The sequence below is a fragment of the Macrobrachium rosenbergii genome, chromosome 8 (assembly GCF_040412425.1).
Source record: "Macrobrachium rosenbergii isolate ZJJX-2024 chromosome 8, ASM4041242v1, whole genome shotgun sequence".
In the NCBI taxonomy this organism is placed as follows: domain Eukaryota; kingdom Metazoa; phylum Arthropoda; class Malacostraca; order Decapoda; family Palaemonidae; genus Macrobrachium; species Macrobrachium rosenbergii.
This window is the reverse complement of record NC_089748.1, coordinates 31,099,754-31,112,345: the sequence shown is the minus strand read 5'-3', so window position 1 is coordinate 31,112,345 and position 12,592 is coordinate 31,099,754. Positions and strand designations below refer to the sequence as shown.

Below are 12,592 nucleotides of genomic sequence, written 5' to 3'. Positions count from 1 at the left end.
ATATTTATATTTATATATATATATATTTATATTTATATATATATATATATATATATATATATATATATATATATATATAAATATATATATATATATATATATATATATATATATATATATATATATATATATACATTATATTATATATATATATATATATATATATATATATTATATATATATATATATATATATATATATATAATATATATATATATATATATATATATATATATATATATATATATATTTATATTTATATATATATACATATATAATATATATACTGAATATATATAGTGATAGATATATACAATGGCATGTTGCATTTCAACATAAAAGCATTCAAAAAGAACCCATATGAGTTCCCAGACGCAAAGAATAGCCTCTCTCTCTCTCTCTCTCTCTCTCTCTCTCTCTCTCTCTCTCTCTCTCTCTCTCTACAGTATATGACAGCAGTAATTATTTTCATTTGTACTTTGCCTTTTCATTAAACGGTAACAAAAGACTGCATAGGTGCTTCCAAAACTGCTATACATGTGGTGGCTAATTAATTTCTTCTACGAGGCAAGTGGTAGTGACACTCGCCTCGCCGGTGGTGGGGATCAGGGATTGGTTACCGGGAGATTAAGAATAATTTATATATATATATATATATATATATATATATATATATATATATATATATATATATATATATATATATATATTATATATCTATATATGCATATACATACATACATGTATGCATATATATATATATATATATATATATATATATATATATATATATATATATATATATATATATATATATATATATTAGATCTAGTATATACATTCAATACCGAACCACGAAAAGACCCCACACAAACAAGAACATACAATTTCAAAAAACGCTTCGAAAGCAAAGATTTGCCCGTGTGCTGAACTAACGCATTTTCATTGCATCATTTCCGTCCATATTTTGTAGAAATATCGGTTGTGTGTGTGTGCGTTTTTAGGTTCTACAGGGGCAAGTGTTTCCATTTTACGAGAGAGAGAGAGAGAGAGAGAGAGAGAGAGAGAGAGAGAGAGAGAGAGAGAGAGAGAGAGAGCAAGGGAAATCCTGTAAAACAAAATAAAATGCTCAAAACACTGATAGGTAGGTCTGCATTGCAAAGGTTGCTTAAAATTATGTATGTGTATATACAATACAATAATGTATTTATGCATGGTATTATTTAAAATAATGCATATGTATATACAATAAAACAATGTATATACATATATATATTATAATCTTGATTAAATTATTGTAAATGCACAAACAATGACAATGTATAGTATATACATTATAGTATTGCATTTACAGATAAATAATAATCTACTAAATAATGTGTATGTATATGCAATATAACAATGTATATACAAATATATAATACTAATCTGTAATAAGATAATGTATATGTATTAAAATAACGTATATATGAACACATTAGAATCTTTATTAAAATAATGTATTTGTATTAACATAATAATCTTTATTAAAATTATATATTTGATCAGGGAGACTTTTATTTTCATAATGGCCACAGAGATGTTGTTTGATTTTCATATGATCACAGTGAAGTTTTTTGAGTGGTTTCATTGTCATATGATCACATTCGTTTTCTGAGATTTTTTTTTTTGAAGTTCATATGATCACAGATTTTTTTTTCTTCACAGAGATGTCTCTTTTTAATTTCACGTGATTACAGAGAAGTTTTTTCTATTTTTACGTGATCACAGAGAAGTTTTGCCCTATTTTCACGTGATCACAGATTTTTAACATTTTCACGTGATCACAGATTTTTCAGTTTTCACACGATCAGAGTTTTTTTTCAATTTTCACGTGATCACTTTTTTTCAATTTCACGTGATTACAGGGTTTTTTCAGTTTTTGCATGAACACACAGATTTTTTAAAAAATTTCACGTGATCACAGAGATGTTAATTATTCAAATTTCACGTGATCAGAGATGTTAATTTTTCCATTTTCACGTGATCACCAAGAATTTCTTTTATGTTTTCAAGTGATCACAGAGAAGTTTTTTGTTTCCACGTGACCTCAGATTTTTTTCTTCAATTTTCACATGATCACAATTTTTTGTCTTCGTGATCACATTTTTTTTATTTCCACGTGATCACAGAGAGGCTTTTTCTACTTCTATATGATCAAAGAGTTTTCAAAAAATTTCACGTGATCACAGATTTTTTTATTTTCACGTGATCAGATTTTTTTCTAGTTTTCACTTGATCACACAGATTTATTTTTATTTTCACTTGATCACAGAGATGTTAATTTTTCAATTATCACGTGATCAGAGATTTTATATTTTCACTAATAACAGAGAGGTTCTTTAATTTCCACGTAATCAAAGCGAGGTTTTTTAATTTCCACGTGATCACAGAGAGGTTTTCAATTTTCACGTGACCACAGAGATGTTTTCTTAATGTCCATATGACCACAGAGATGTTTTCTGAATGTCCATATAACCACAGAGATGTTTTCTTAATGTCCATATGACCACAGAGATGTATGACCACAGAGATGTTTTCTGAATGTCCATATGACCACAGAGATGTTTTCTGAATGTCCACATGACCACAGATGTTTTCCTAATGTCCATATGACCACAGAGATGTTTTCTGAATGTCCATATGACCACAGAGATGTTTTCTGAATGTCCATATGACCACAGAGATGTTTTCTTAATGTCCATATGACCACAGAGATGTTTTCTGAATGTCCATATGACCACAGAGATGTTTTCTTAATGCCCATATGACCACAGAGATGTTTTCTTAATTTCCATATGACCACACAGATATTTTCTTAATTTCCATATGACCACAGAGATATCTTCTTAATTTCTATATGACCACGGAATATTTTCTTAATTTCCATATGACCACAGCGATGTTTTCTTAGTTTCCATATGACCACAGAGATGTTTTCTGAATGTCCATATGACCACAGAGATGTTTTCTTAATTTCCATATGACCACAGAGATATTTTCTTAATGTTCATATGACCACAGCGATGTTTTCTGAATGTCCATATGACCACAGAGATGTTTTCTTAATGTCCATATGACCACAGAGATGTTTTCTGAATGTCCATATGACCACAGAGATGTTTTCTGAATGTCCATATGACCACAGAGATGTTTTTTTAATGTCCATATGACCACAGAGATGTTTTCTGAATGTCCATATGACCACAGAGATGTTTTTTTAATGTCCATATGACCACAGAGATGTTTTCTGAATGTCCATATGACAGAGATGTTTTCTTAATGCCCATATGACCACAGAGATGTTTTCTTAATTTCCATATGACCACACAGATATTTTCTTAATTTCCATATGACCACAGAGATATCTTCTTAATTTCTATATGACCACGGAATATTTTCTTAATTTCCATATGACCACAGCGATGTTTTCTTAGTGTCCATATGACCACAGAGATGTTTTCTGAATGTCCATATGACCATAGAGATGTTTTCTTAATTTCCATATGACCACAGAGATATTTTCTTAATGTTCATATCACCACAGAGATGTTTTCTTAATGTCCATATGACCGCAGAGATGTTTTCTTAATGTCCATGTGACCGCAGAGATGTTTTCTTAATGTCCATGTGACCGCAGAGATGTTTTCTTAATGTCCATGTGACCGCAGAGATGTTTTCTTAATGTCCATGTGACCGCAGAGATGTTTTCTTAATGTCCATATGACCGCACAGATGTTTTATTAATGTCCATATGACCACAGAGAGGTTCTTTTTTACCTGTCTTTCCCACAGACGCCCCGGTGTGTTCCCCTGGCCAGAAGACGGAGTACCAAGTGGCCCACCACGACACAGCCAACATCACGTGCAAAGTGAACGCCGTGCCCGACAACGTCACCTTCACTTGGCGTTTCAACTCCTCTGGGTCCCTGTTGGAGTTGGCCGAAGGGCGCGCCGCCTCCTGGGGCACCACCAGCGTCCTGCCCTACACCCCTGCCTCCCCGGGGGACTACGGCCTCCTGCTGTGTGCGGCGACGAATGCCCAAGGGGCACAGCATAATCCCTGCGTCTATAATATCACGGCTTCAAGTGAGTGAATGGAATATTTATTTTTTCCTTTTGTGGAGATAATCTCCTGCCTTCTCTAACTTCCTGGGAGATGCAAAGAGGCGTAGGAGATTTAGGAGACATAGGAGAGGTCGTAGGGCGTAGGGCTAGCAACCGCATCCCACAAAGAAAAATTTGCACACACCAGTCTACAAGACGAGCAAGGTGGATGGGGTATACATACCTGTGAAATATGCATATATACATACGTACATACATACACGCGCATATACTATGTATGTATGTTGTATGTATATATATATATATATATATATATATATATATATATATATATATATATATATATATATATATATGTGTGTATACACACACATATACTGTTTATATACTGTATACTATATATATATATATATATATATATATATATATATATATATATATATATATATATATATATATATATATATATATATAAAGATAAAATCACACTGAAGGAAACTGAAACACTGGAGTGCTGCGAGGCCTTTCGACACTAGTCCTTTACTTAGCTAAGTAAAGGACTAGTGTAGTAAAGAGGACTAGTGTCGAAAGGCCTCGCAGCACTCCAGTGTTTCCGTTTCCTTCCTGGATTTTATCTTTATATATTCATCATATTCCATATTTTCGTGATTCAGTTATACATATATATATATATATATATATATATATATATATATATATATATATATATATATATATATATATATATATATATATATATATATATATATATATATATATATATATATATATATATATATATAGTATTTTGTATATGTTTCCCATCATTCTGAATTACGAACAATTTCCCAATTTAATATCAAGCATGTTTACAACCTCGCTACGCAAAAAAAAAGCGAAATGCAAAAAAAAGTGAGCGTAATAAAACGGCCGTTTTAATAAAAGAATGTATATCATCATATTTAATTATAAAATTCCCAGTTTTTTCCCCAAGTCCAGTTCATATATTAGCAACATCATCGCTCTCTCTCTCTCTCTCTCTCTCTCTCTCTCTCTCTCTCTCTCTCTCTCTCTCTCTTTTCACGTGATCACAGAGATCTTTAAGTTCTCAAGTTTCACGTGATCACAGTTTTTTTTATGTGACCAACATTTTTTTTTTTCAATTTTCACGTGATCAGATATTCTTTATTTTCACGTGATCAAAGAGTTTTTTTTCAAATTTTCATGTGATCCCAGACTTCTTTATTTTCACGTGATCACAGTTTTTATTTTCACGTGATCACAGTGTTTTTCACAATTTTCACGTGATCACAGTTTTTTCCAAACTTTCACGTGATCACAGATTCTCTCTCTCTCTCTCTCTCTCTCTCTCTCTCTCGGTACGTTTTTTCCTCTCTTTGAATCCCGCTAACGAAGTCGACTTGGATGTTTGTCATTTCAGTCGTCCCTGAAATCAGTCGGCGACCCGCGTAATTGTGAGTTTCAGATTCGGCGGTTATTACTCACACTGATTTGCCTCCACTTATTTGGACTATAAAAAAAAAAAAAGTAAAAATGCGCTGAAAAAATGAGTTTTATGTACATCGTATAATGCTGTATGAAACTCTCAGCCACGATCCATGAAACTCTCAGCCCCGGCCCATGAAACACTTAGCCACAGCTCTTTGGTGGCCTGTGTTCTTGGCACCCATAGCGGTATCCTTCGCACGATCATGGCTAACTTTAACCTTAAATAAAATAAAAACTAATGAGGCTAGAGGGCAGCAATTTGGTATGTTTGATGAGTGGAGGGTGGGTGATCTACACACCAATTTGCAGCCCTCTACCCTCAGTAGATTTTACAGAAAAAAAAAACTACAAAAGGAGATTGGTCTTCAAATCTGGTCGGTTTTTTGATGGATGTGTCAAGTAAGGTTTTGCTTCTACTTAATTTGTTAATTTGTTTTTTTCTTTTTTAACAAGTGATCTATTTTTTCTTTGTTTCCTATGACCTTCTGTTACCTCTTTCTAACAGACACCATGCTCTTTGGAAGCTTGAATTTCAAGTCAATGGACTCTGTGGTGGGCTTGTTCCATATGAATATGGTTCATCTTCAGAATAATAATAATAATAATAATAATAATAATAATAATAATAATAATAATAATAATATTTCAGAGACTTTGTTTATTGGCATAGGAATCGTTATCCCAAACATTGTGCATCGTAGAATAACCTTTACGCAAAATTATGATAATTTTCGAACACAGCGTAGCGGCAAGGTTGATTGATAGGTCGACTTAAGGACAGTCCTTATGAGAGATTAAATCATCATCATCATCTTTGCCTTCAGCTTTGCCCATTTCTGTATAGGAGTCGCTGTTTCCTATTAGCATTCTCCCCATTTCTATATGGGGTCGCTGTTTCCCATTAGCCTTCTCCCCATTTCTATATGGGGTCGCTGTTTCCCATTAGCCTTCTCCCCATTTCTATATGGGGTCTGTTTCCCATTAGCCTTCTCCCCATTTCTATATGGGGTCGCTGTTTCCATTAGCCTTCTCCCCATTTCTATATGGGGTCGCTGTTTCCCATTAGCCTTCTCCCCATTTCTATATGGGGTCGTTGTTTCCCATTAGCCTTCTCCCCATTTCTATATGGGGTCGCTGTTTCCATTAGCCTTCTCCCCATTTCTATATGGGGTCGTTGTTTCCCATTAGCCTTCTCCCCATTTCTATATGGGGTCGCTGTTTCTTATTAGCCTTCTCCCCATTTCTATATGGGGTCGCTGTTTCCATTAGCCTTCTCCCCATTTCTATATGGGGTCGCTGTTTCTTATTAGCCTTCTCCCCATTTCTATATGGGGTCGCTGTTTCCATTAGCCTTCTCCCCATTTCTATATGGGGTCGCTGTTTCCCATTAGCCTTCTCCCCATTTCTATATGGGGTCGTTGTTTCATTAGCCTTCTCCCCATTTCTATATGGGGTCGCTGTTTCCCATTAGCCTTCTCCCCATTTCTATATGGGGTCGTTGTTTCCCATTAGCCTTCTCCCCATTTCTATATGGGGTCGCTGTTTCCATTAGCCTTCTCCCATTTCTATATGGGGTCGCTGTTTCTTATTAGCCTTCTCCCCATTTCTATATGGGGTCGCTGTTTCCCCACTAGCCTTCTCCCCATTTCTATATGGGGTCGCTGTTTCCTATTAGCCTACTCCCCATTTCTATATGGGGTCGCTGTTTCCCCACTAGCCTTCTCCCCATTTCTATATGGGGTCGCTGTTTCTTATTAGCCTTCTCCCCATTTCTATATGGGGTCGCTGTTTCCCATTAGCCTTCTCCCCATTTCTATATGGGGTCGCTGTTTCCCATTAGCCTTCTCCCCATTTCTATATGGGGTCGCTGTTTCCCATTAGCCTTCTCACCATTTCTATATGGGGTCGCTGTTTCCCATTAGCCTTCTCCCCATTTCTATATGGGGTCGCTGTTTCCCATTAGCCTTCTCCCCATTTCTATATGGGGTCGCTGTTTCCCATTAGCCTTCTCCCCATTTCTATATGGGGTCGCTGTTTCCCATTAGCCTTCTCACCATTTCCATAAGGGGTTGCTGTTTCCTGTTTCCTATTAGCCTACTCCCCATTTCTATATGGGGGTCGCTGTTTCCATTAGCCTTCTCACCATTTCCATAAGGGGTTGCTGTTTCCTGTTTCCTATTAGCCTACTCCCATTTCTATATGGGGTCGCTGTTTCCATTAGCCTTCTCACCATTTCTATATGGGGTCGCTGTTTCCCATTAGCCTTCTCCCCATTTCTATATGGGGTCGCTGTTTCCCATTAGCCTTCTCCCCATTTCTATATGGGGTCGCTGTTTCCCATTAGCCTTCTCCCCATTTCTATATGGGGTCGCTGTTTCCCATTAGCCTTCTCACCATTTCCATAAGGGGTTGCTGTTTCCTGTTTCCTATTAGCCTACTCCCCATTTCTATATGGGGTCGCTGTTTCCCATTAGCCTTCTCACCATTTCCATAAGGGGTTGCTGTTTCCTGTTTCCTATTAGCCTACTCCCCATTTCTATATGGGGTCGCTGTTTCCCATTAGCCTTCTCACCATTTCTATATGGGGTCGCTGTTTCCCATTAGCCTTCTCCCCATTTCTATATGGGGTCGCTGTTTCCATTAGCCTTCTCCCCATTTCTATATGGGGTCGCTGTTTCCCATTAGCCTTCTCCCCATTTCTATATGGGGTCGCTGTTTCCCATTAGCCTTCTCCCCATTTCTATATGGGGTCGCTGTTTCCCATTAGCCTTCTCCCCATTTCTATATGGGGTCGCTGTTTCCCATTAGCCTTCTCACCATTTCCATAAGGGGTTGCTGTTTCCTGTTTCCCATTAGCCTTCTCCCCATTTCTATATGGGGTCGCTGTTTCTTATTAGCCTTCTCCCCATTTCTATATGGGGTCGCTGTTTCTTATTAGCCTTCTCCCCATTTCTATATGGGGTCTCTGTTTCCCATTAGCCTTCTCCCCATTTCTATATGGGGTCGCTGTTTCCCATTAGCCTTCTCCCCATTTCTATATGGGGTCTCTGTTTCCCATTAGCCTTCTCCCAATTTCTATATGGGGTCGCTGTTTCCCATTAGCCCTCTCCCCATTTCTATATGGGGTCGCTGCTTCCTGTTTCCTATTAGCCTTCTTCCCATTTCTATATGGGGTAGCTGTTTCCAATTAGCCTTCTCCCCATTTCTATATGAGGTCGCTGTTTCCCATTAGCCTTCTCCCCATTTCTATATGGGGTCGCAGTTTCCCATTAGCCTTCTCCCCAATTCTATATAGGGTCGCTGTTTCCCATTAGCCTTCTCCCCATTTCTATATGGGGTCGCTGCTTCCAATTAGCCTTCTCCCCATTTCTATATGAGGTCGCTGTTTCCCATTAGCCTTCTTCCCATTTCTATATGGGGTAGCTGTTTCCAATTAGCCTTCTCCCCATTTCTATATGAGGTCGCTGTTTCCCATTAGCCTTTTCCCCATTTCTATATGGGGTCGCAGTTTCCCATTAGCCTTCTCCCCAATTCTATATAGGGTCGCTGTTTCCCATTAGCCTTCTCCCCATTTCTATATCAGGATCGCTGTTTCCCATTAGCCTTCTCCCCATTTCTATATGGGGTCGCTGTTTCCTATTAGTCTTCTCCACCTTTTTCCTGTGTCCAATGCATCCTGACTTCTTCAACCGTTCTCCCGCTTGTCATTCGCTGTTTCATCCTTCCATCTGAACTTCGGCCTTCTTTCTCTTCTTCTCCTTCCCTCCACCTCCATCGCTCATAATCCTTTTTGCACACTTGATCATCTTCTCTCCGCATGACATGAAATAATGTGAGAGAGTAAATAATGGCCAATAAAAACTTCTAGAAAGAAATTATTTACTCTTGGCTTCGCTGGGAAAAATCCTCTGCTTTTAGTTTTCTGCAAAAGAAAACTATTGAGATGGCTATTTGTCTGTCCGTCCGTACTTTTCCTGTCTGCACTTTCCTGTCCGTACTTTTTCTGTCCGACCTCAGATCTTAAAAACTACTGAGGCTAGAGGGCTGCAAATTGGTATGTTGATCAATCACCCTCCAATCATCAAACATAGCAAATTGCAGCCCTCTAGCCTCACTAGTTTTTATTTTATTTAAGGTTAAAGTTAGCCATGAGCGTGCGTCTGGCAACGCTATTAGTTCTAACAACACAGGCCACCACAAGGTCGTGGCTGAAAGTCTCATGGGCCACGGGTGCAAATTTCATGGGACGTGGCTGAGAGTTTCATACAGCATTATACGCTGTACAGAAAACTTGATTGCGCCGAAGACACTTCGGCGCATTTTTTTCTTGTTTTTGTTTTCAGACCACACAAGTCCCTCTGCACATGGGGTTCTCAATAACTGCTGGTTGGAGTTAAAAAAAGAATAAAAGATAAAAAAAGCAACCTTTTGCTCCAGTAAGCAACGCCAGAGGAACACAAACAAATAAAAAAATGAAAAACAAGTTTCAGTCGAGAATCCTGTGAACCAAAAGTTGCCCAAATTTACCTCCCAAAAAGTTTTCGGGTATCTTCGTGGTCCTCCTGTGAGAACATGAGATATATTGCAGGCTAAGATTCATATATCTATTGCACGCACGTACAAACGTGGTGCATTCAGATGGCATTTCTGAAAACGTATATACATATCTTTTTGCAATATTTGAAGAGTATCAGACTTATGACATGCTGACACACATGCTCACGCGCACACACACACAAACATACATACATACATATATATATATATATATATATATATATATATATATATATATATATATATATATATATATATATATGTGTGTGTGTGTGTTTGTCTATCTATCAATAAATAAATTATATATATATATATATATATATATATATATATATATATATATATATATATATATATATATTTATATATTAACTATAGATGTGTGTATGTGTATGTACGTGCATTGGTGTGCGTGCGCGCACGGTTTTTATCCTTTTGGGAGTAACTCCAGCAGGTGGCCACCTCCTATCTCTCTACTAAATACTTTTCTCCACCCTGTTTACGACCTAACGCAGCCGACTAACTACCAGGACTTTTATATTACATAAACTGCTGTAAAATGTCTTGAAACAAATATGTGATCTGTGCAAATACTTTCTTTCCTAAAAACAGTTTGTCCATCTCCTTGCTGGAGAAGTGAGGCAGCTGATTAATATAAGTGAATAGCTCATCACTGTTGGAATTGGAATATAAAAAAAAATTAAGTACCTATGATGAGGTCATTTAGCGCTGAAAGGGGAACAGAGTAGAAAGGTTTGAAAGGTGTAACAGGAGGAGAAACTGAGAATAAAATGGTTTGAAAAGTGTAAAAGGAGGAGAAAATGAGAGTAAAAACGTTTTAAAGGTGTAACAGGAGGAGAAACTGAGGACAGAAAGGTTTGAAAGGTGTAACAAGAGGAGAAACACAGTAGAAAGGTTTGAAAGGTGTAACAGGAGGAGAAACTGAGAATAAAATGGTTTGAAAAGTGTAAAAGGAGGAGAAAGTGAGAGTAAAAACGTTTGAAAGGTGTAACAGGAGGAGAAACAGAGTAGAAAGGTTTGAAAGGTGTAACAGGAGGAGAAACACAGTAGAAAGGTTTGAAAGGTGTAACAGGAGGAGAAACACAGTAGAAAGGTTTGAAAGGTGTAACAGGAGGAGAAACACAGTAGAAAGGTTTGAAAGGTGTAACAGGAGGAGAAACAGAGTAGAAAGGTTTGAAAGGTGTAACAGGAGGAGAAACACAGTAGAAAGGTTTGAAAGGTGTAACAGGAGGAGAAACAGAGTAGAAAGGTTTGAAAGGTGTAACAGGAGGAGAAACACAGTAGAAAGGTTTGAAAGGTGTAACAGGAGGAGAAACAGAGTAGAAAGGTTTGAAAGGTGTAACAGGAGGAGAAACACAGTAGAAAGATTTGAAAGGTGTAACAGGAGGAGAAACACAGTAGAAAGGTTTGAAAGGTGTAACAGGAGGAGAAACAGAGTAAAATGGTTTGAAAAGTGTAAAAGGAGTAGAAAATGAGAGTAAAAAGGTTTTAAAGGTGTAACAAGGGGAGAAACTGAGACTAGAAAGGTTTGAAAGGTGTAACAGGAGGAGAAACTGAGAATAGAAAGGTTTGAAAGGTGTAACAGGAGGAGAAACTGAGAATAGAAAGGTTTGAAAGGTGTAACAGGAGGAGAAACTGAGAATACAAAGGAGGAGGAGAAACTGAGAGTAAAATGGTTTGAAAAGTGTAAAAGGAGGAGCAAATTAGAGTAAAAAGGTTTGAAAGGTATAACAGGAGGAGAAACAGAGTAGAAAGGCTTGAAAGGTGTAACAGGTGGAGAAACAGAGTAGAAAGGTTTGAAAAGTGTAACAGGAGGAGAAACTGAGAGTAGAAAGGTTTAAACTATCACAAGAGGTTAAAACCTTTTGTAGTTGCACTATGAAACTATTGTCAGAAGGGGGTTGAGGAAAGTAAGATAGAAGGAAGAGAATATGAACGGAGGAGGTACAATCAAAGGGATGGAAGGGGCTGTAGTAGTTAGGAGCCGAAGGGACGCTGCAAAACACCTTATTACTTTTTTTTATTTATTTATTTATTCTTAAAGTAAACAGGCGACAGAACCTGAAAGGTAGAAGACTAACTCAGTCGTTTAGCTGATCTGGTGGCTTAGCTCTCCTGGTGGGTCAGTCAGTCACAATAGAGGGGCGTCAAACTCTATAAAGCCCTACACAGGATTGGTTACGTTGGGGGAAAGTAAGCTTTTTCGCGGTATGTTTATGGCGATAACTTGTTCATGGGGAAGGGGATGGGGTGGGGAGGGGAGGAGAGAAATATGGTCTTTACATATGTATGCAAATTAAATGATTCTGAATACAAAATGCTTAAGAGTTGTTCACTTGTTTCAGTCATACCAGACAGAACAGAATTACAGACTATCTTTTCGTGAGATGTGAAACTT

The 12,592-nt window shown here is 37.1% G+C and overlaps 1 protein-coding gene across 1 annotated transcript in view; it reads left to right on the top strand.

Moving 5' to 3' along the window:
* Nucleotides 1–12,592, top strand: part of LOC136840648 (nephrin-like) — a 482,146-nt gene that overhangs the window by 408,407 nt on the left and 61,147 nt on the right. The window contains exon 11 of the mRNA XM_067107345.1: nt 3,835–4,128. Coding sequence (XP_066963446.1) covers nt 3,835–4,128 — 294 coding nt within the window. The remainder of the gene's footprint in view (nt 1–3,834; nt 4,129–12,592) is intronic.